This window comes from Sphaeramia orbicularis, chromosome 9 (assembly GCF_902148855.1).
Source record: "Sphaeramia orbicularis chromosome 9, fSphaOr1.1, whole genome shotgun sequence".
NCBI lineage: Eukaryota > Metazoa > Chordata > Actinopteri > Kurtiformes > Apogonidae > Sphaeramia > Sphaeramia orbicularis.
The window spans coordinates 6069182-6095270 of NC_043965.1; the positions used below are offsets into that span (position 1 = coordinate 6069182).

Genomic DNA, 26089 nt, shown 5'->3' on the forward strand with positions numbered 1-26089 from the left:
AAATGACATTCAGTGTTTGTGAACCGTGGTTGCAAACATTTACAAATACATGAAGAGACCTCCGAGCATTTCTATCTGTTCTGATTTTACGTTTACCTGCAGAAACGATACATACTCTTAATGCTAACACATTCAAGCAAACAGACCTTCAGTGTTATTGATATCCTCAAAGTTCTGGCTTTGGACAATTTTCTCCACAATGTCGTCAGCGTCGATCCGAGTGTCGTTCACCATGAGGGGTGACTCTCCACAGAGTCCTGCTTCCTCCTGAAAAACAATGAAACCATAATGAAGAGGTGAGTTCTTTATTTAACCCTTTAAGGACTACTAGCATAACAGGCCGCCTAGATTTCTTTATGTTGTTTTTGAAATAAAAGCGTCAGAAAAGCAGCCTCTAAAAGGCTATTACCAAAAATGACACAGATTAGAACCACCTACAACAAACGACTGGATACAAATTGTGAATGGAATATTTGAGATAGAAATTCTAACCCATAGATTCAGGACTCAAGAAGAGTAGTGTCATGATAAATGGGAGAAATGGACAATTTTCATTTTAATGTCACATTACTAAAACCAGTTGTTAGTCACAAAGGTTTTTCATGGTCCATGTATCTATCCCAAATGTCCCTTATGTTTGTTTTGTATTGTACAGAAATCAAACAATAAAATAAGTAACAAAAAAAAAGTGTCAGAAAATGTCTTTTTTGCCAATTCTTCACCTTTTTTCAGGAAGTACTTAACTTTCAATCTGGCCATTTATCATTATTATTTTATGTAGAAACAAAACAACAAACAAAAAAAACATAAAACAGTGTGTTATAGAAAGAAAAAAATGGACTTGAATGTTATCATTTTATGAAAAACTGTAAATGTTCATAACAAAACTTTGTGATTATAGAAATAAACTTTCAACTATTTTACACGTGCTCAAACATTTTGTTTGTCTAGATCATTCTCTGTCCATGTTCCAGCTTCTTATGTTATCCTGTGTGATAGTCTCTGTACTCTTCTAGTTATAGACACAGCCCTCATTTCACTGACAAAACATCCATCATCTGCTTCTTTTACAGACACTGTATCTCTTTCTGCCCTTGCTAGTTCTCTGCATATAGATTTGCACACACATTATACACACATATATAATACGAGAAAAACGGTGAAAAAAGGTTGAAAATCACAGCAACACACTCCAAAACCTCTCTAAAATGCTGCTAAAAGTAATAAAAACCTTCCATCCTCTCTCACCGACTGCACTCTGCTGCTCTCTGCTGCACCCATTTCCACCCCTCCCACTCAGCAATAGAAAGAACCCAATCTCTGCTTTCAGAAGCCTTTTGAATTTTGTCAATAGCGTAAATGGTTCAGGAATTACAGTAATTTGAATGACAGCGTATGACACACACACACACACACACAGTAGATGTCTGAGGTTTGTGTGTACCTGGGAGGCCTGTTGGGTAAGACAGGCCGTGGGGTCGAGGGGGTCTTTCCGGACGTCCCGCGTCCTTGTCGCCCTCTGTGGGTGTGTCAGCGATGAAGCCGACGCCTCCCGAGGTGCTGCTTCCTGTCGACGTGTTCCTGCGATGCGTGAGGTCAGACAGACTGGAGGAGCAGGAGTGCTCAGTGCTGTAGCCTGAAGGACGACGGAAACACAGGAAGACGGACGTGAGCACAGCACTGAGGATGCTTTCCTATAGCGAGGTGAAGCCCCGCCCCTTCCGCTTGTGTCCCATGAGACTTTATGTCACAAAGAAACTGTATTAGTCAGTGGTGAGCGACAAGTAATTTATTGGTCTTGTTTGAAATGATGCAGTCATTTACACACATGATGTTTATCAGTTTTACAGATAAATGTGCAAGTGTCTGCAGGTTTGATGAAGCTGAATTTCAGACCATTTAAGACATATTTTTGGTCAAATTTCATTCCTTCCATTCATAAATATCAGTCCAACAGGCCTCATAGTTATTGTGTTGAACCAGTCTGACCCTTGTTTACATCCACTAACGTTCCATTTGCATTTGTCCATGAATAATGTTTGCTCTACTGACGCTGAAGCTGTTGAAACTCATATCTGAATAATTAAAAATTTAAGTCCATAAAGTACATTAAGATAAGTGACATCTGTAGAGATCTGTCCTTTAAAACCATCAGTCATTATTAGCTAATTTCATTTATTCTATTTCTAAATCAGTGGTCATGTTTTTTTTTTCCTTGTGTTTTGTTTTATTTTCTTTTTTCTCTTAATAGTGGGTAAGAAGGGATCATGGTTAATTATGGTTCATCCATAGAAGCCGTTCTGGTTTAGATTAAAACTGTTGTTATTCTCAATATACACTGTGTAAGACAACTTCCTATTACCTTTCAACTAGAATACCGGGAAACATTATACATGTCAGATATTGCTCTGTTGTATGAAAAATGCAATAAAAAGATTTATAAAAAAACGATTTGTATTAGGTCAGAAATCAAAAGTTGTTCATTTTTGTCAGGTCCGGCATCGAAATGTGGTTCAATGAAACTCAAAATAAAGACAGCAGAATTTTAAGGGGAGCCTCATATACATTATGAAGTTTCCCTTGGTGAAGCAAATTTGTTCAGCACAAAAACAGCCAGACTACCATTCTGCTGTCATGATGCTGAACAAGACAAATAAAAAAAAAAAAAGTTGTTCATTTTAAGATTTTGAAATTCCGACCCAGCCACTAAATCACCACATAGTAAACAATGGAATATTACTACACTAACACCCTTCTCCGAAGTGAGTAAAAAAATGCACATTGACACATTTTAGCATTTAACATTTGACCTAGCATAAAAAAAAAGAATATTAACCAACGTTGCTGTTGATCATTGACATGCCAGGATGAAAAAGGTTTTTTGCGTCAAAATATGGTTTGTTTACATTACAAATATGGTATTTAAAGGGTTAAATATATGACAGTTGTCAAATATTTGGTATTTTTGTTGGTGGCTCAAGTTGATGAAATACAAAAAAAAATGATTTTAAAAGTTAAAAACATATTGTACGAGTATATTTAAACTTTGTACTTAAATTTTATACTTTTAAGAACATTTATTACCTGCCTTTCTTTTGCACTGGTGTGTTGCATATTGCTGCTGTGAACTGTTAAATTTCCCCATGGTGGTATCAATAAAGTCTTATCTTTTCTCATCTTATCAAAAACATTTTGGATCTGAACCTGAGTAACTTCCTCTTCATCTACTTTTTGATGCTGTTGGTAAAATCCTTAGTGTAAAAACATGAAGTTTGGTTGGGTATATTACACTGAGCAGTCATATTAACCTTGTGGCGTCACCACAATGTGCAAACAGAACGTCAGTGCTGCAGGTTTAGTGTCAGGGTGCTGGTTTTGAGACATTGTGCAATAAAACGTCTTTATTAGGACATGAAATGAAATAGCTGATGAGTCTGTTGTGTGCAGATCTATTAAAAGATATGAAGACATGACTAAAATGGGTGTAACTTCATGTCTGTTGCATCACACACAATAACAGCAGTGTTGACAGTGTTTCTTTTCACTCTCGTCTTAGTGCTGGGGTTTTCCAGCTCTTACTGGTGCTGCTGATGGGAACACACAGTAGAGACTTCATGTATTTCCCAGTGCTCCCAGATGCCTCTCATCCATTGAGCTGAATATTGTTTGTTTGGCCTCAGCTGTAGAACTATTACTGATTCCATTTGGATGTGTTTACTTTTTAAAAAGCCTCAGGGTAAAACGTGCACTCTTGATGAGGTTTTCTTTTATGCTAAAGTGCTCTCAGATTCTCAGAACTTGGTACTGTTTCTGTTTTGGATCTGCTGGCTCTTTTCTCTCAATGCTGGGTTTAATTTTGTAAAGAAAACACTCAGATGTAGTTGATATGACGTGCATCAGGATACCAGACCTCCAAAACCTCCCTGGTCAGTATCTGTTGTTTCTAGCCCACTTTTGTTGTTTTAAATTTCATTTTTTCTTTATAGATCTTTTGTACTCTTTACATCTAACATCAAATTTTCTTTCTTGATTTTCTGATGAAGCTGAGAAAATAAAGACTTTTATTTATTTACTTTCTAATTAGAGCTCGTCAGTCTCTTTTGCATTTTTGGCATACGTCCTTTTTTAAACCTTCATTTGATTGACACCATTATTGCATGTACCTTCTTGTACAGCTCTCACTATAAACCTTCATCTTGTTTTAATTCTTGTTTGTACAGTTGAACCCACGTCCCACCTGAGATTTTACTGTGCTGACTGGCGTAGCTGGAGTTTCGGGAGTGACCAGACTGGAAAACCTCTGCTGGACCAGACTGGTTCTGGTTTGTTTCTGATTCATCCAGGAGACCTGCAGAAAACCAGGGAGAAGAAAAAAATATCACTGTTTATCCTCTTTGAGTAAGAGCAGACATGAGGGATCTGTTGCGTTTCACAGCTTTTTCTACATCACAGAGGTGGGTCATTTAGGATATGCACTGAATATGACAGTTGGCAGGTTTTCAGGATTTTCTAGCTGCTCTTACTTTAATTAAAGCATCCAGAGTCTGGGAGCTGTTACATTTCATTGACATCTCCTTCACATGGATAATGTGTTTTGGACAGATTCCTAACTCTGTGCTGTGATGAAGAACCTCAGCTCTTCAGTTGTTTTCCAAGTTGGAGCAAAAAATGCTCTGTTTTTATCTTAATTCAATCTCTTCAAGTCTAAAACACTTCAGATAGTTTTCCATGAAAGGATGCATCTTTCCTAAAATAAGAGATGTTTGAGAGCTTCTTCCATAGAGTTCTGGTTCAGGTTATGAATCACATAGGCTTAGGAACACTGAAAAAAACACTACTTCTGACTATTTGGAGATTTTTAAACCCTTTAAGACAGTTACATACCATTATCATAACAGGCCACCCTGCAATAGAAGTGTCAGAAAAATGTCTTTTTTTGCCAATACTTGTGCATAGTTTTTTCAGAAAGAACTTAACTTTCAATATCTGGCCATTAATTATATCACTATTAAATGTAATAAATACTTAAACAGTATGTTATAGTAAAAAAGTGGGAAAAAAAAAAGGGACTTGAATGTTTATCATATTTTTAATGCAAAAACAATGTAAATGTCATACAAAACTGTATGAGATTATAGAAATAAACTTTCAACTATTTTACATGTGCTCAAATATTTTTGTTTGTCTAGATCATTCTACATCCATGTTCTTATTTTTAGTTCTTTCTAGTCATTTGATCCTGTGTGATAGTCTCTGTTCACTGTCCTGTCTAGTTGTCGACAGGAGCCCCTCATTTCACTGACAAAAACATCCATCATCTGCTTCTTTTACAGACACTGGATCTCCTCTTGCCCTGGCTAGCTCACTGCATATAGATTTACCTATAGACATATATAAATTAACACACATTTCTATAATATTTACAGCTGAAATACAACTATCACTAAACTATAGAAAACCTAAAAAGTACAGATAAAAACAGTGGAAAAAACTGCACAAAAAAAAAAAAAAAAAACCTAAACAAAACAGCAAAACGAGCCAAAAATACAGCAAGACACACTAGTAGAACCCTCCAAAACAGCACTAATCACTATTATATACAATTATTTACAAGAAATTCATCGCAAGAACACCACTAAACTTCACTAAAATGCTAAAGTAATAAAAAAATCTTCCATCTCTCTCCCACCGACCTCCGCCCACTTCCACCCCTCCCCCTCAGCCAATGCAGACCTCTACCCTAATGTGTTACACAACAATGGAAATCTCTGAATTTTGTCAGTAGTGCAAACAGTTCAGGAGTTTCAGTAATTTGAATGACGGTGGATGTAAAATTGTGGCGCCGGAGACACGATCGTCTTAAAAGGGCAAAACAGGAGGAGCTTTTGTAACGTGGCGCTGTAGCAGAAACCCCTCCTCTGAACATTCATGAGTACCTGAGCTGATGATGGAGGGCCGAGGTTTGGCGGATCGGGCCCAGAGAAACCCCCCCGGCTGGTCCAGGCCCCGGTTCGGCCGTGCCCTCCCCCTTACAGTCCAGCTGCAGGGTGTGCTCTTGTCCAGGGATGGAGATGGACTTTGCAGTGCTGGGAGGCCTGTAGGAAAATAACCACTTATCAGTATGGAACAGATTAAATGAGCAGTTGTGCTTAGTTTGGCACGCTCAGATAAGATTAACCGTATCGACTGAAGGGAAACTGAGTCACTGGATCAACGGCGAAGCAGGGACACAAAGGGACCGTGTTTGAGGGTCAGGTTAAAGGTTAAAGGCTGAGATATGAGGCCAAAAAAATGCAGGACAAAATGTTTTATCACTACAGGCCTGCAGAACATCTCAAACAAGTTGGCTTGTTTTGACGTAACCCTTGGAGCAAACAACACCCTTACACCGTTTCCCCTAAATGAACTATTACCATTCACCCACTATTTCAGCTTTTTATTATCAATTCCCTATTGATTTCAATATTTAGAATAGAAGAGAAAGGTGGAAATACTCACGTTTTGAAACACGGATCTCCAGACAGAAGGGTCATCCCGATGATCACCTCAAGGACACAGAAACACACAAAAATGTCATTTATATATTTATTTAAGCAGGAAAAAAATCCAAAATAGGCAGCAGCAAATACAACACAGTTGCACATAGATTACAGAGTTAAATCACAAATAACAGACACATGTAACACTAAATAATGAGTAATAATAAGATTTACAAACAGATTAGAAAAACATCCAAAGAAACAAAAAGCATTTACTGATCTAAACTGTTTAATACCTGTTGATCCACTAAATCCGATCAATACATGTAAATAATTGGTGTAAACATACAGTTATTCATCTTTTCATGGTCATCAGATATGACCCGTTTGGACGTTCAGAGGCTCCGTAGTTACCGTGGAACACATTGATTCACCAGTAAAACCCATAAAGTTGGCTCAATAACAGCAGATGGACAACACTTGTTTTTACGTTCATCTATTGATATCTATGCTGAAAAAGTCACTTTTTCTTCAGTTTTCTCTGTTCTGATCCAATAACTTTTGAATTTACTCTGAGCTTTAATGAACATCTACATGATCAGTGAATTGAATATATGAAAATACATGATTTACACTGAAAAAATGCAAAATACTGTGGATCATATTGTAATAAATGGTGCTTAAGAAAGGTTAGAGAGGTTAATTCATTTGAGAGCTGCTACAAAAGTAGCACTGGGTCTTTATGTGTTAAGGACTAACTGGATTTATCTATACTATTGATTTCTATAAGTTTATTTAGATTTTATATTAATGCCATTAGTTTTTTTTCTGTCTCTTTTCTCCTTTGATTTTGTCTGGTTTCTTTTCTTTTTTCCATCTATGCCAAAACATCAATTACCTTCTGAAAATACTTAAAACATGTTCCACTCTGACTTTTTTTTTGCTTGTATGTGCAGCACAATCCTCATGGAATCTGATCTTTTCCTTCTGATTTGGTGCCTCTTCCATATATGGTCTTAAAACATACAGATCAGATTTTTTTTTCTCTCCAACTTCAGCAGAACAGAGCAGAAACAAATCATTACTCTATTCTCATAATGGTAATCAGTTTTTTAGAGTGATGTGTTCTTTTGGGACATGTTCATTTCACACTGGAATCACTGGAAAAACAATATGAAGGGCAGAACCTTAAAGGAGTGATATTTTGCTTTTTTAAATGGAATTATGCATTTTCCAACATTTCCCTGTGGTCTACATAAACTGTATATGCTCTGCTTGGGTCTGAATTTAGATTTAGTTCAGATAAATATGACCCCTTTAAATCCGATCTAATTCAGACCTGAGTACTCGCTTATGATCTCCTCATTCTACTCCAAGGATTGTCAAACTCATTTTAGGTCAGGTTCCACATTCAGCCCAATTGGATCTCCAGTGGGACAGACCAGTAAAATAATACAGAATAGCATACAAATAGTGACAACTCCAAACTTTTCTCATTGTATTAATGCAAAAAATTAACATTAAATTATGAAAATACTTACAGGTTGTTTATATCCGTGCAGGTTATTCACATTTTATTTGTAAAGGATAGTTTGTTAATGTAAATATTTTCATAATTTAATGTTATTTTTTGCACTAAAACAGAGAGACATTTGGAGTTGTGATTATTTATAGCTTATTATGCCATTATTTTACTTGGGATCACACTGGTTTGTTTTGTGGAACCTGAACTAAAACCAGTTCAACCACAGTTCAGACAGGGAATCCTCTGGACATCACCCAAAAACCACTGTCAATACTGCTCAGTACATTTCACGGCTCGTTTCAAAACACGGCATTTCTTGTAATTTTATTTAACTTTCCTCTAAGCTGACAAAATGAGTGTGTCTTTTTCCACAGTTATGAAAGGATGGCATGTTCCTTCCTTTTCCTGTTTCCTTTCCTGTTCACCTGACTCCACATACTGTGAATCCAAGACCCTCATCTGACCCCCCTACGACATAATCTCCACTCTGTCCAATTAAACTTCAGTTCAGCTTCAGCTTAACAGTTTGAGCAACAACATAAGTAGTAATTCCCAGCAGACTTAATAATGTGGGTGCTTCAATGAAACTGGGTTCATTTTGGTATCTGGTAGTTTGCCAGCTTTTTAGACCCAATAATAAAAGGTAAATGTAGACATATTTCCCTCCAGGATGTACCTAATGATGACCTCAGATAAATGCAAAAAAATTACACTCTTGCTCTGAGCCATCCAAAAAATTTATGAATTTTTAATCAAATATTGGGGCCAAAAATAGGACCAAAATTGGGACATGAAAAGCTACCTAGGTGTCAGTGCATTAGATCTGAAAAACACTGCTGTAAATGGTCTTATATAGACTATAATAAAGACAGTGTTAAATTTGATGATCCTAGTGGTTTTTCTAATTCAGTCATGTGGGTTTTTCATGAATCTCAGTCTCATTCGAGGTTTCGTGTGTAACCCATTGAGTCCACTTGTGTTACATACAGAACCTGCCCTAAACCATGAATGGTTTTGAAACAGCGGTCATTTTTGTGAAACACTCGGCCTTGCATAATTAGTTCAATTCCCAAAATGTACCTGTGAGAGAATAAAGAGATGTTCAAAAATACTGTAGCATATAATTTTCGTGTCCTTTTGACAGTGTTGCATACAGATTTTTGTATTGAATACAATGTAAAATAATATAAAATGTGTTTTATCTAAAAAATAGTTTCTCTTTTATCTCAGTAGTATTCATTTTTTTAAAATAGAGCCAAAGTGTTTCCAAACTTGCTTCATAACATTAGTCTACATCTGGTTTGAATTTTTAGCCCCCTTTGTCCTGTTTTTAGTACCAGTTTCATAGAAGCACCCGTGTACAAGTTACACACAACTACGCAACACAGAGTCTTACACAGGGATGAGGTGACAAAACTACCCAGGTCTTTGGTTTTAAAAGCCCCAGAGAAACAATTTTCACTAAATAAACCAAGAACCCTCAAGACACATGGAGATCTAGCCACCTTCAGAGATAGTCTAAGGTACATATGCCCACCTTTTCAACGTTTGTTTTTTATTTTCAGTCCTGTGCCATAATAGATGCATTGGTGCATCTTGTACATTTCAAGTAAAATGTTTATGGAGATGGAAAAACAACTTTTATGCTCACTTGAGACCAAATTATTCATCAGTCTCATAATCATCCCCATCAAAAAGCAAAACAACATACTCATTAGAGCCATGTCGAATCACTGTCTGATTATGTAACGCAGCTTATTTTTTTCCATCCAAAAGTCAATTCGTCTGGCATTCTTCCTTTTTTTAAAACTTTGCTTCAACTGTGCTCTATATGTCTGAAAATGTCCCGCAAAGCCCTCACAGGTAAATGCATTTGGCGTGTTTCATGTGGAGTTCAGTAATAAGACACTCTGCCACTTTTTTCGACAAAAACTAAAAAAAAAACAAAAAAACAAGCATTTAAAGGAGCTAAAGCTTGAGTTTTTACTTTGATGAATTGATATTTGTATCATTTTTGTTCACTGAAGACTTAAGAGCACAATAGAAGTTAACATTTTGCAATACAAGACATGTAATTTAGCATCTTTTTAAAAACATTTTTAATTTTATGTACACAACGTGACAACAACAAAAGTCCTGTGCTATACTATTTAGCCTCAGCCTTTAGCTTTGATTACAGCCTGAATTCACTGTCATTATTTTGATAAACACATACAACGTCACAACATTTATTTCAGTCATTTCATGGACAAATAAAAAGAACCACATGACAGTGGAACACAGTCCAATCTTTATTCTCTCTACAAACTGATGGTTGTTTCAGAAATGAGAAGCTCCTCGTTGAATCAGTCAAAGGGTTCAAAAACTGAAACATATTAACCCTTTAGGCACCAGAGATTTTTTTTTTAATCAATTTTGATATCAGTATTTCAAAAAGCTGTAGCTTGGCAGTGTTTAGAGATAAAGTCACACTGTAAATGAGAAAAATATTGTGTATGAGCCAAAGTTTATGATGGGAGTAAATGTACTCATCTAATTTGCATATTGTGACATCACAGGGTGGCAGCCACATTGGATTGGAAAACTGAACTTTGAACATGTTTACATGGAAGTTTTCTTTATGTTGTTTTTTTTCATAATATCCTTAAAACATTAGAAAGAAGTAAAATGCAGTAAGTTTTCGAAGCTCTTTAGCCAAGCAGCAGAGTAGTCAAATCTGTCCTTATCTATCAAAACTAAAACTAAATAAACTTTACTTACTTACTAAACCAGCTCGGGACCACGCATTTATCCCATAAGGACCAAGTGTTACTTTATTGGCAGTTCCCTAATTATTTTTTCACTTTAACCTTCCTTAAGTGATTTATCACCATTTATTGAGTTATTATCTTCTGTATTTTGTGTTCTTTCAGTGAAAATCAGGTATTTTCCTATATTTAATTTACTAATCATAAGGATGTCCATAAAAGTTCAGAGTAAAGTTGCAGGTTTTTATATCAGAAACAAAGAAAACTGAAGAAAAAGTGACTTTTTCAGCAAATCTATCATAAACTGAACATAAACCAAGTGTCTACATCCACTGTCATTTATTAAACTCCATGGGTTTTACTGGTGAATCAATGTTGTAGAAGATGTCGGTGTTTCCACGGTAACTGCAAAACCTCTGAACGTCCAAATGGATCATATCTGATGACCATGAAAAGATGACAAAATGCATTTTACGCCAATTATTTACATGCTTTGATAGGATAAGGGGATCAACAGGTATCAAACAGTTTACATCAGTAGTGGTTTTGGTAGACGGTGGATGTTTGGGTCTTTATGGGTTAAACTGGATTTTCTTCTTCACTTTGAATAGAAACGTGCCCTGAAATGGTGTTAGGACTGAAAAGGCCCATGTCCACCATCTATTGGTAACTATTGGTAACTATCTACTGTATTGGTATTGGTCTAGCGGTAACAAGATTTGGCAACTATCAGGGGCTATGGTCTGTTTCAGTCAGTTATGTTGCTTGTCGCAATATTGCAGCTTTGGCGCTTATAGGGTTACTCACTGCAGTAATTATCCAATGGAATGATCTGAACTATTTGCAGAGTGAAATCCAGGTGGAGGCTTTTTTTGGAAAGAAGAAATATCCTCCTGAGACTCAGGAAAGTACAACTTTGGGCTTTTTTACATTAAATATTTGCTTTTATTGGAATCAGCACAATGCAACAGTTTTTTCAGATGCATTTTTATGGAATGTCTTTTGCAGTGGACAGCACTTTTTTTTGTAAGTAAAGCTGTGAAACTCTTGTCCGCCACAGAGGACAAAAATACATTGCTAGGTCTCAGGAGGATACTGTAAAAGGTTAATATAAAGCTTTCTGAAGTTCATTTGAGACTATTTAAGTTTTGACCTCCACGCAGGTGTTGGGTGCTTCCTTCACGTACATTTAGGTCGAACCTCGACACCATTTGACATTCTACCTTCATAAACAGCTAATAATCCCAGCCCTCTAAACCCACATCCTTGCCTTCAGTATGGAGTTGTCCTGCCGTGTGTTCTTGGTGTCGTAACCCTCCAGCAGACAGCAGCGCACCGTGGAGCCAGAACCGGCGAACTCGGCCATGTTGAGGTCTGTGAAGCCCAGCTGAGGGTGAAGAAGACGAGACAGAATAACTAGAGACTCACCAACACACGGCTTCATTGCTCTTTATTTTCAGCATATGTTTAGCGACGAACACCCGTCATTTAGAGGGCCGAACTCATTTACATCACCCACGTCACCAGCCTTTGAAATGTGCTGTATGACAGGGTGCAGAAACCACATGTCAGTCGCTCAAACCTGTACTTTTAAAGTGGCTCTGATGCAGAAAAAACAGGAGATGACTGCAGGTGTGTGCTGCAGTCGAGACGCCTGTTAGCTCTAAAGTTATAACATGTGAAGGCTGTCTGTCACAAAATAAACTGAATGTAAATCTACTGATTATACAAGCATCTGTATTCATTTTTGAAGGAATTAATATTGTGCAGGAACTATTAAACTGAACAAAGAGCAGGGAAAAATTAAGAAACAATTAGATAAGAATAGATTGGCTACCAGTGAGCAATAAAAAGAGACTTAGACAGTAGGTTTCACCATGCCAAAGCCACTAAATACAATAAAACAATGCAACAGGCAATGTCAGGTACCAGCGAGAAATAAATTCAGGAAGTCCTGTTTAAGAAACATTTGTCAATTTTAAGACCTCTTAGACCAAAGCGAGGCACAGAGGATTAGACTATTTTTCACCGAGGCCCATGTGAGACTCTATTTTTAATACATTTTACCGTCTATGTAAAGACAGATATCCATTAACCTGCATGTATCTGTTAGCCATTTTTGACCACCAGGACCCAGCAGGTCCAAGCAGACCAGACACTATCTGATCACCATCTCATTCCAAATTTGGGAAAACATTTGTTACAGACATCACTTTTGATCCAGGGCATATGTGGGATGTCATCCTCCACAGCTGGGTCAGTACAGTGCAGGTTTCTCTTTAACCTCCGTCCATCGGGCAGGAGGTAGAGAAGCATAAAAAGCTGGACAAATAAGCTAAAACACTGTTTTATCCTTGGGCAATCAGTCTGCTAAATGCCAAAGGGAGGCCCATGGGTCAGTCTATACCAGTGGTTTCCACCATTTTTTGGCTCGTGACCCCATGCTAACGTCACAAATTTCTGGCGACCCCAGACATTCAAAACGGAGACATTTTTTTGGGCTAAAATTAATTTGTTTTTGATCATGTAATAGTTTGCTATACCATGTTGCAAATCAAAACTAATTTTAGAGGACATTTAGGCTATATAATGGATATTATTGTAGACGGAGGCAGTAAATCCAGGTGTAGATTACTGCACAAAATGAGAATTTTATTTTCCTTAGTCAGGATATGTACAGTCAGTCCAGCTTGGATTTACAAGGCTGACAATTAATACTGAACAAACAAGAACTCAAACTATGAATTATGAAGGAGCCGCAGCATCTGAAACCAACCACAATGGACATTTGACAGATAAACAGAACCACAGTGCTTCATTTTCAGAGTCACAGTTTGTCATGCCTTTTATTGGATTGTGACTGTGGATTTTAATGAATGTTTTAGCGACTCCCTGATTTTATTGGATGTTCGTTTTTACTGGATGTTTGGTTTTACTGGGTGTTCGTTTTTATTGGATGTTTGATTTTATTGGATGCTTTGATTTCATTGGATGTTTGATCTTAATGGATGTTTTGATTTTACTGGATGTCTTATTTATTGCTATTTGTCCTTTTATTTTGGGGCACTGAAGATGGAAAGCTCTTCCCAGTTTCGTTGTATAGCCATTGTACAATGACTATTCTATTCTATTCTATTCTATTCTATTCTATTATCATGTAATTCAATGCATTTTAAGTTCTCTGTTGGAAGAAAAGTAAATATTTCAGATGCACAGTGGTCAGAGCTGCAGGCTTCGACATAGACACATCTTTTTATGCAGCATTTTTTTTGTAGATACTGCAAGATGCTTCATCATGGGCACATATTCCACTACTTCTGTACAGATACTTTCATTGTAAACCCATGCCAAAGAACTAGCCCAACAACCCAGAGAACTTCAATCTCCATTTCCAGATCAGTAGCGGGCGGTGCCAGACCTGTCTACAACACTGGCGGAATGCAAACAATGTGTGGACATAGGTCTAAATATTTGACACTTGAGTATGATCATCAGCCTGATTTAGTATGCCTGCACTGTCTCTGACCTAAACTTATGGAACAATAGACGTATAAATCCACCTTTAAAGTTGCTGTACATTTCAATTTGTTGGGCAGATTTCTTCAAACACCAGATCACTCTCGTAAGGACACAGTTCACACATTCATCTCCAAATAAACCACAGCATCTGGAAACCGCCTTTGTCTACGCTGCTGCCGAGATGTTATTTTAAATTAACTCGGCAGCTTTGTCAAGCGAAAGGAGCCCATTCTTCATTCTCCTGATTTCCCTTTCTTCAGGAGCTTCTGTTTTCATAGGTGTGTATTTAAGGAAGCCAACCTCTAAGGAGGGAAGCAGGTTAAATTTAGACAAAGGAAACCTAAACGGAGTACGGGCAAAAACAGAGGAAACGGTTCCTGTCAGGCAACGGCCACAACGGATCAACAAAATTTTATCTTCACGAGGGCTTCGACCTTGTAGTCTCTTCACAAGAGGTGACTCATGTTGGTGTTAGCATCGGAGAGGTGTTGGCAGGATGTTTTGCAGATTCTGGGTAAATGTCAACCTAAGGGTGGACAGTTTTTTGATTTATATTCACGCCTGCCTGGTCGAATGCTCGTCAAAAGTGAGTTGAGAAATGCTAATATTTACATGAGATGGCGTTAAGGTTTACAGGTCCAGCTTAGACTCATCTGTAACTGCTTCTGTGTTTATGAGACGACCGAGAGGGAGACGGACAGCAGCTCTTACCTTCGTATAAGCTTTTCCTCCTTTAAGTTCCTGTGGGAAAAACAGGAAGAGAGTTATGAACCCAGGGATCCAACTTTATACTACAGAGGCTTTCAATTACAGGCTGAACTGAAATTACAGGCCGGGACCACACTCACAGTTCCCAAACGTGGAATATTTAGCATCAGGTCTGCACTGAAATATCTTGGATAAGTGAGACTGTCTCCAAACCTCTGCAGACATCTTAGGTTAATGCAGCCTAGACACAGTTGTGGGAATGTACGTAAGCATTTGTTTGGCTCTATTAAAAGGCCCATTCATGCTCGCTTTACATATGGAAATAGGTTCGTCCATTTCAAAAGTCATCAAGTGTCACTGCCTTTACACTTCTGTGCATCCATTGCATTGTAATGAGCTTTTGTCAATCAATCCACCAGAGGGCGTCGCTCTGAATTAACATACTGGCCGAATACCACGAAGAAGAGTAGAAGTTTTTTGAGAAGATGACGACGAATAAGAAGAAAGTCACCAGGATGCTTGCTCTTAATCCAAGTAAAAAATTCCAGACTTTTTCAAAACTGTTATTTTTTTCCCAAAGACCTTGACTTTATGTACTTTTATACTTACGTGCCTACTTTTTTGGTTGAGACTGTACCTGTTGCGTGTAGTAGAAACATTAATTTCTTGACAGGAACGTTTTCAAAACATATGAAAATCACAGAAGTACATGGATGTCACACAGATAAGTTTCACTAGAATCATTCTGGTTTTTTTATGTGCTTTACTCATGCACTTCTTATCTTACAACATTATGAGGCTTTGAACATACTCTCAAATTCGACTATGAGAGAAACTGTTTTCCATACTTTATGAAGACTTTCACATAAAATTTCAGACTTTTTAAGACTTTCACGACCTGTGCAAGCACCCTGTCACCAATAACAAACATAGCGACAGTGGAGGTATTACAAATGTTGATACTAATCTTGAAATTGAGAACAGTAGTTGTCGTAAATATGTCGGTAGTATGTCACTAACTCAGTCTCTTTGAAAAGTTCCACAATTTCTGGAAATTATTCTCTTCAAATCTCAACACTGCCCCCCCATGGTTCCTTGTGGTACTCCCCCATGTTCTTTGGATTCACATCCACAAGCTCCCAGATGATGGACAGAAATACAGACGTAATGAACACAGAGGACCAACAGAACGCTCTGTGTACGTATGCATCTTTAACACAGAGCATGAATAAAGAATAAATTAAAAGTACCAACTTCTGATTTTCTGTTTGATCTGATTTTAACTTTTCTATCCCAGTCGTACCTTCCTGACAGAAACGCGGCAGAATGAAGGGTCCAGGACTCCAGTGTGAGGGTTAGCGCTCATTTTAGAGATGAAGGTAAACCTCTTCCTCCAGCGGACACAGTTCTCTTGAACTTCCTCTCTGCAAGAACAACAAAGAGGGAAAGAAATATATAAAGCTCAGGAATGAACAGGCTGATATTAACTGTTAAAGCAGAAACATGTAAAAAACAATTCAACAAAAAAACACTGGGTTTGCCCAACACCACAATTCTGCATACATTGTCATTCAAATTACCGTAAAAGTGTTTTTTCAGTGAATTCTTGTCAATATTTGTATATAATAATGATAATGCTGTTTTGCAGTGTTCTACGAGTGAGTTTTACTGTGTTTTTGTTGTTTTTCTTTTGCCTTTTTTCCACTGTTTTAATCTGTATTTTTCCAGTTTATGTAGTTAATTGATAGTGGTACTTTAGCTGTAAACATTATAGACATATATGTATATTTATATATATGTAGATATATAGGACACACGGGCTAAAACTGCCTAGAAAAACTAAAAATAAGAAGCTGTAACATGGACACAGAATGATCAAGACAAACAAAAATGTTTGAGCACATGGAAAATATTTAAAAAGGTTATTTCTTTAATCTCATAAAGTTTTTTTTATGCACATTTACAGTTATAAAATACTGTTTTACGCATTTATTACATACAATAATGATAATTAATGGCCAGGTCTCAAATGTTAAGTTCTTCCTGAAAAAAGGTGCAAATGCGTGGTCAGAAAGGACATTTTCTGACACTTTTATTGCAAAAACAACATAAAGAAATCTAGGATGTTCTGTTACAATGGGAGTCCATATAGGGATAACTTCTTTCCTGATGTATGAGGTCAAATAAAAGGGTTTGAAAGACTGTTTTTGTTCATTACATATTCCATCTTCAGAACAAGACATTTTTTCCAGTTGTGTCACCACTGTCTCAAAGCCTCGTGGTCAGTCTGTCCACTGAGGATCGAATCTATCATACAACATGGGAAGAATGTTGTGCTCTACAAAAATGTCGTGAGCAACTTTTTCCAAAACTGACTATTACAGGGGTGATTCCCATGACTTCTGATCCTGATTCCAGCTCTTTATGTACATTAGACATATTCTGGATTGGAAACAGTCCCATGTTTACAATCTGCAAGAGGCCATCTTTCATGAGCCTCTTGAATCCAGATGCATTTAAGACCTGGGATGACATTTGAGCCTTTAACACCAGACACATTAAATTAGACATTGTCATTTTCTCAACTCTTCACGATTAAATAAAATGTGATTTGCTGAAATACACATAATGAAGTGAGATCCATATCTGTATCTAAGCGAACAACAATGTACTTCATTGGTCGAAAAGTGACAACACAATATACACTTGCTTAAAAAATTCTAAGACCACCCCTTGTTTTCTTCAATTTCTTGTTAATTTTAATGTCTGGTCCAACTAAAGGTACATTTGTTTGGACAAATATAATGATAATAGCAAAAATACTATAGCTCATAGTAGTTTAGTTTCAGAGCTGATATCTATCCATTTTCCATGTTTTCTTGATAATAACCAAAATCACTTCAGTTCTACCATCAATATCTATGGCACTGTACTGACAAACAAGTGCTTTTAGGCATTCCATGTTTTCTTTTCTGTCTATTTTAATCACATGATACACACAGGAGTTAGTACTTGATTGCATAATCATTGTTTCTGATGACTTTTGATGGTCTAATAATTTTTTCTGTGACTGTAAACCACCTTCCCAATGCATCAGCTCTAAAGGGAGAAATTTGCAAATGGTTGCATGTGTCACATCTGATCTCAATGTGATATTTCACATTTTCATGTTTTTTACACAATCTGTTTTTGTATTTGTGTGGTATGTATTGAGAAAGAGTTCATTAATTAAGTGAGTGAGTGAGTTAATTCCAAACTAATCCCAAACTAACTGGTTTAATTCAACAGCCTGTTGCCAATGTAAGATTATTATTCTTTTTTTTCTGGCACTTTGTAGAAGACATTAGTTAGTGATGAAAACAACCATTTTCACAATACGACAACAACTAAAACTGGAATTAATGGGATATTTCACTTCTTTTTCACATTTTTAGTCATATACATGTACATATTCTATAAATGGGAATTACTTAAAGCAACTAAAAATACATTTTCATATCACAAAGTTGGGCATTTGAGAGGTCAAAACCACTGAGTTTCACTGAATCTACAACATTTCGATATTTAAATATCAATAGATTTAATGTTCGTGTAATTTTTTTGCCAACCGATTAACATAGATTTTATATTTATGGTATTGTGCTCATTATACATCATCAGTTTCCCAGAAATTACAAAGGTTTCTCTGGGAATATTCACTACCACACCCTGTCTGTTAAGGACGAATGCTTACATCTTTACACATCTAGCACTTAGAGGTCACAATTTACTTAATGATTTTTTTTTTAATCTGTTTTTGGTCTGCATCAACTCTTGAGAAAACATTTTCTAGATGAGGGGTGTCTAACTCATTTTAGTTCAGGGGCCACATTCAGCCCAATATGACCTGAAATGGGCCGAACCAGTAAAATAATAACAGTGGAAAATGTAAAATTACATTATAATAATGTCAACATCTACAAAGTTTCATTGAAAATGTAAATAACATGAACAGCCTGAAATGTCTTAAGAAATATGAGTGTAATTTTAACAATATTATGCTTCTGTTTATCATCTAGACATGTGAATTACAACTTACAGTGGATCTACAAATACACACAACATTTAGTAAAAGGCAGAATACTGGTCAAATTGCACTGACTTCTCTTAAGACATTTCACTTTCAGTTCAGATTATTCACATTTTTTGTGAAAGGATTGTTTCTAAATCTACACATTTTCATGTAATTTTACTTTTTTATACTAAAACAACTACAAAAAATTGGAACTGTCATTATTTATAGGTTATTATGATAGTATTTTACTGGTCTGATCCACTTTAGATCACATTGGTGTGTATGTGGAACCTGAACTAAAATGATTTTGACATCACTGATTGTTAATATATTCAGTATAATTTTTTGCATTTCACAAATTCATCCCATGGGCCGGATTGGATCCTGTGGTGAGCCGTATGTTTGACACCTGTGTTCTAGATGTTTAACATTGTTGATGATTTGGTATCAAACTGTTTTTTGCTGCTGGAGAGGTTGTGCACAGTGGCTTTCTACAGTGTTTCCTTAATTTCAGAAGTCACTACGTATTGTTTTCCCTATACACCCTTACATATCTCTATACACTGACGATTGTAATGCATATTGTACTCTTCCTAAGAAATACAGTAACTCCATATGGCACAAATGCCGCATTACCTCAACCATACAGAATGTTGGCATTTTGGTCAAAGGTCTTAAAAAATTAAAGGAAAAGCGACACTTAAACTAGTTTGTCATTCAGTCTTTTCCGCTGCCGCGTTAGTGACATTAAAACCTGAGAAGGAAACTGCCAATGGTCTTCAGGCATCTGAGAAAACAGTTTGTGTGGTTAGAAATGCAGTGGAAAACGCCTAAGTGTCCATACATCCTGATCCTGACAAAGTGGTGGGAGAACAGCAGTTGGTGTAGCAACATGCAGCGTCACTGATCTGTTTGTTCCTGAAAACAAACGCTCGTGTCACATGTAGTCGGACGCTTTTCTAAGAAATGTCACTGAAACTCTGCACGAAGATGAATCTGTTTTTGTATTTGTGTGGTATGTATTGAGAAAGAGCACATACCACGCGCTAATTCCAAGCTAATGGTTTAATTCAACAGCCTGTTGCCAATGTAAGATCAAATTTTTTTAAATTATCTGGCATTTTGTAGATAACAGATTAGTCAGTGATCAAAATTACAATTTTCACTTACTGACAACAACTAAAACTGGAATAAAGAGTAGAAATATAGTCATATCTGTAAACTGAGGGTATTGTAAAACAGACTATAACAAATGTTTACTTTTACTGCCATCAAGTAAATAATTACTGTTTGTAATGTATGTATCCTTATATGCTGGATATAATTCTTATCTGTATCACAGAGTTAATGTTTTGTACATTGTAGTAGAATTTAGTATTTTATCTCTGTAGTTTTTGTACATTGACAATATTTCTCAGTATTTGTGTCATATTTATATTATTATTATTATTTATATAGATTTTACAGTCTTTTTCACACTTTAAGTGAGATAGAGCTGCTAAACAGATTTCCATTGTGCCTGTAACAATGACAGTAAAGATCTATTCTATTCTATTCTATTCTTAACCTCTTGAGACCCATCAAAGTAATTTTGTCCTTTGTAAAGGACAAGAGTTTCACAGCTTAAAATAAAAAAAAAACATTAAAATAAAATAAAATGCTGTCTACTGCAAAGGACCTTCTGTAGAAAAAAAATTTTAAAAATGTATCTTAAAAAACTGTTGCATTATACTGTTTCCAATCCCTATTATTTAATGTAAAAAAAACCCTAAAACTTCTACTCTCCTGGGTCTCAGGAGGTTAAGAGACATATTTTTTCACATAAAAATCTATATTTTGTGGTACATAATCCTATTATATGGCATAATAAAAAAGGGAAATGTCCCAGAAATCAAAGTCTAAATGTTTCTTAAAATGCTATGTACCAATTACAGGTCAACTACTCCCAAGTCTTTAACAGTATTTCAGTGAGAGCCTAGTTAGAGTACAACCATCATCTTGTCAGAGTTAAATACCGTCCTGCTTAGAAGAACCATATTTGTTGAAATGTGCCGTCAGTCTTTCTGCAAACAGCTCATTTACTGGACTCGGTCTGGGTAGTTGGGGAAGCGGTGGACCTTTTCAACAGCGTTAAACTGCATGACGCCTTTGTAATTACACATCAGATATAACATTACCTGAGAGTGCAGGAGTCGAACTAATGAGCAGTGATGGACACTTTCACTGCAGCTGCCTCAAAAAAAAAAAAAAAAAAAAAAAAATCAACTCTTTTATCAGCCATGAACAGGTCATTACCACACCTAATCCATTAAAGGGGTCATATTTATGTAAACCCACTTTAATTTTGTTCATTTATTTGTGTATTTGGACCCAAAAAGTTAAAAAAGTTTGAATTTGAACCCTCCAGTGCTGCAAACCTATCTTTATATTATTTGGGCACAAATCGAGTGGATTTCTACAACCCGTTTTAATTCCTGCTTAATCTGTTACATCTATAACTAGTTACGTCACGACATTTGCACATATAAGGTCCAGACTTCCGACAAATATTTCTGAGTACGACATAATTGTTTGTCAGCAGCAGCGGTTGTAGTCCATACTGAAAGTATGTCCAAATTTCGAGCCAATTACCTAAAATGTTCAGTTGTGGTTGAACTGGACAGAGCAGCACAGCCAACAACCTGGAGGGGGGCGGGGCCTGAAGTGGCTCATGTGCATTTAAAGGGCCAGCGCTCCAAACCACCTTTCTGGTGTCATTACTCAGAAATAGGGTTGAAGATGGACCTGTGGAGTTGATTAATGAAGAATTCAGACCCAAGCAGAGCCTTCACAGTTTATGTAGACCACAGGGAAATGTTGGAAAATGCATAATTCCATTTGAAAAAGCAAAATATCACTCCTTTAAAAACAGTCCTGAGCACAAACACTTCAATTCTTACACCTTCAGAAGTTACACAGCCAATAATTTGCTCAATTTTTATCTCTGTTTTTGGTCCCCGCCAACTTGTTAGAAGATACACAATACTTATGTGTGAGATGTTCCATAGTGAGATGTTCATAATGTTGTTGTTGCTTCTGGACAGGTAGAGTACCACGGCTTTTTACAGGTTTTATTTTAACAGTGGCCGGCTACAACAGAAAACCACATGATGAGAGCCAAGAGAGTCAACTAAAACAGAAAATTATAACAACTACTCATCAAAATCATCAGGTCGGTAACAATCTGTGGTTTGCAAACTATCCTTTCATAAATGTGTGCAAATTTGGTAAATTATCAGGTAAAACACTGATTTGAAGTCACATTTGAAACAGTCAGAAGTGAAAAAGTTACACTGCAGTTACACCTAAGATTAAAGTCCTGATGATATTTAGTCTGTTGTTGGCAATGAATGGTCAAATGATACAGTTTATCAGACAAAATGTTTTAGAATCATTATTTAGTCAATAAAATACCATTACAGTCACCTTCAGGTGTTTTCTGTCTTTAAAAAACTGAAAATATGCAGTTTTCAACAACAAAATCAGCTACAATGTTATTTTCATTTTGGTGGAGCTCAGGTTCATGTGAATGTCATTATTTTTTGTATATACATTACACACTAAAATCAGTGTTGAAATTAATGCACCTTATTAGAGATGGTGAGAATGTTGAAAATTTAAGACTCCAGAAGTTCATACACAACACAAGGCGTTTGCTCTTTATCAAATAAAAATTCCAGACTTATTCCAAAACTGCAATTGTTTCCCCAAGACCTTGACCTTATCTACTTTTATACTTGTGTTCCTACTTTTTGGTTGAGATTTTGTGGAGTAGAAAAGTTAATTTCAATAAATGTATAAATGAATGAAAGCATAATTCGGAGTAAGTTGCCTTCTACTGACAGAAACATTTTCAAAACATATGAAAATCACAAAAGTGCATGAATATCACTCAAACAAGTTTGACTACAATCATGCCAGTACTGACTGTTTAGTGCAATTATATCTACTTTTTTTTTTTGTTTTTTAATATACATTTTCCTTGTGCATTTATCTTACAAGTTATGTGCCTTTGAGCATACTCTAAAATTTGACCATGAGTGAAACTTTTTTCCATACTTTACTAAGACTTTCACACACAAGTACCAGACTTTTCAAGGTCTGTACAACAGCGTTCCATATTATTTAAGACTTTCAAGACTTGCACAAGCACCCAACAACAGTATAACTAGTACAAAAGCAAATAACTATGAAATACAGCGTTTAAGCCCTGAACTTTAATGCTGGTACCAAACAGAGACTCTTCATCCTTGTATCCCTGGAAGCCTTGGTGTTTCTCAGAAGTGCAGAAACACAAGAGCACACACAGCTCTTATCAGAACCCCCACACTCCTGGTCCTGCAGTGATCCCAGACACATTCCTCAGCCCAGATGGCTTTGTTCAGGCTCCATGGAACCTCACACTCCTCAATCACCCAGAGGAGACACGCTCACACCAACACTCTCCCTTTCAGCCGATGCCGTTTTATAAGGCCTCCGCCGGTGTGTTTTTATCTCACCTACAACATGTGCACGCCGTGTTTATTCTGTCTTTTTTTTTTTTCTTCATCTTACTGACAAGTGTTGTGCTTTTGGTCCATAATGTGGACTTAACATTTAAGCAGATTTCTGCAGCCCCGGCTTTTGTCTAGTACTTGTAACTCAGATCTGACATTTTGTAGTCGATATCGACAATACAAACACTCTAAAACAATCAATAACATTACGGTCTATTGTGTTAACTCTATGCCACTACTTTTTATTGTTTTATTGTCATACAATTTCATATGCATTTCTCCTTGTGTTAATAAACATTGCCGACATGACATAAAGCCCATTACTGACTTAATCATCAAAGGTACACAATCTAAATTAACTGAAAAAGAAAAGACAGTTTAATTAAAAAGACACCACAATCAGTGGTTTCCTGCTATTAAACAGAGGAGACAATAAATACAGGCCTGTCCCTAATACAAATTAAATTTTAAATAAAGGCCTTAATGTGGTATTAATCAAATAAACTATCTGGTCAGCAAAACCAGAACCTGACCCAACTGAGATACTTGTTTTAACACAGCCTTGATGGAAGTATAGATCTTTACATTTACTTTGATTCATGTAGATGTTTTTGTCATGCTTTCCTTGAACTTCCCAAACCAGGGGTGTCAAACTCATTTCAGTTCAGGGGCCACATTCAGCCCAATATGAACTCAGGTGGGCCGGACCAGTAAAGTAATAACAGTGAAAAAAGTAAAATTACATGGTGAAAGTGTTTACATCTACAAAGTATCCTTTAAAATGTGAATAACATGAAGAACCACGAATAACCTGAAATTTCTTGAGAAAAATAAGAGTAATTTTAACAATATTTTTATCTCAGTTTATCATTTACACATGTGTATCACAATTTACAGATCATAGTGAATCTACAAAACACAAAACATTTAATAACAGACATAATGTTGTTAAAATTGTACTTATGTTTCAGGTGGTCCACATTAGTTATGAAAGAACAGTTTGTAAATGTAAATATTTTGCGTAATTTTAGTTCTTTTTATACAATAACAAAAAGAAAAAGTTGAAGTTGTTATTATTTATAGGATTTTATGATAGCATTTTACTGGTCAAACCAATTTGAGATCGTATTGGTCTGTATGTGGAATAGGGCTGTATGATTAATCGTTAAAAGATCACGATCTTGATTCACACGTGTATGCGATCTCATTTCTAAACACGGACAATTCTTAAGCATTTTATTTCACAGGCTGCATTACAAACAAATGCCCACAAATGCAGAACTGCCGCCGCCTCTTTCCTCAACCAAGGTAAACGTTTTTACAACGGGTGAGCCTGCTGCTGTACTAAACATTTGTGAAAAAAATCGTGCCGTGATTCGTTCTAAGCAAAAAAATCTTGATTCACATTTTTGCCAGAATCATGCAGCCCTAATGTGAAACCTGAACTAAAATGTATTTAGACATCCTTGACTGTTCATATCTTCAGTGTAATTTTTGCATACAACCCTGTCCTAAACCATATGAATATAACAGATCAAACAGAGGCTGCACTTGATTCTCTTCATAGACTGTTAAAGTAGGTATAGCGGACAGTAGAGAGATAATGGAGTTAGAGCAGCTCCAGTGAGGACAGCTTACATAAAACAGAGCCCTGAAACGCCTGCTAAGAAAAAACACATACAAAGGCCGCCATTGTGCGTGTCCTCTTCCATGCGTTTGTGCTGCAGGCGATCCTTTCATGTCGTACAGTTGAACCGAATTAGTGTGTTTTTAACAGAAAACTGCTGTGTCCCTCAACCACACATAATTTCCCACAGCTGGGCACAAAACCTGATGTTTCCCACACGTCGGATGCAGAAGACAGAAGGGTGCGTCCTCAATCTGCATCTTCTATCTAACAACCAGACTGAAATTCACTGTGAGAACTGAATATTTGACATCCTCAACCTCAAACCAAAACGATCCGAAACCGAGCAAAAGTCTGCACGCTAACGGACTTGCATGCATTTACTGACCCTCAAAAGCAGAGCAGCCTCAATTCCATCATTATCAACAATTACACGCCAATTTAAGCAACGGGGCCGACAGTACAGTAGACGCTAGATTAGAGCAATGAGAAGTGGATCCAAATACCCCCGTGACCTGACACTAATCAGCACAGAGTAGGAAGTGGTAGAAGAGGAAACGAAGATGAAGAAGAGGTTTATTACCACAGAAAACCTCAAAGAAAAAATAAAACAACCAGGAGAGGAAGGAGAAACGGACATGGAAAGTTTCAAATCATTTGCCTCATAGCATAACTGGCTAAGTTATACTTTTTCAGGTCACAGCCAATGATGAAAAATTAATCAGTATCAGTACTATTATTATTATTACTTATTTACATACTTGTATTACTTACATATACAGCTCTGGAAAAAAATTTAAGAGATCACTGCAATTTCCGGTGAAATCAGCATTTCTGCATGTGTGACAACCATTTTATTCTTGTGTCTGTTGAATTCCAACACAACACACCTTAT

At 36.5% G+C, this 26089-nt stretch overlaps 1 protein-coding gene across 1 annotated transcript in view; it reads right to left on the reverse strand.

The window, feature by feature from the left end:
• Positions 1-26089, reverse strand: part of LOC115426349 (protein FAM102A-like) — a 46190-nt gene that overhangs the window by 3449 nt on the left and 16652 nt on the right. Inside the window, 11 exon segments of the mRNA XM_030144407.1 lie at positions 147-230; positions 233-267; positions 1445-1478; positions 1481-1636; positions 4238-4348; positions 5937-5973; positions 5975-6095; positions 6499-6545; positions 12022-12138; positions 14982-15011; positions 16282-16402. Of these exon segments, the coding sequence (XP_030000267.1) occupies positions 147-230; positions 233-267; positions 1445-1478; positions 1481-1636; positions 4238-4348; positions 5937-5973; positions 5975-6095; positions 6499-6545; positions 12022-12138; positions 14982-15011; positions 16282-16402 (893 nt within the window).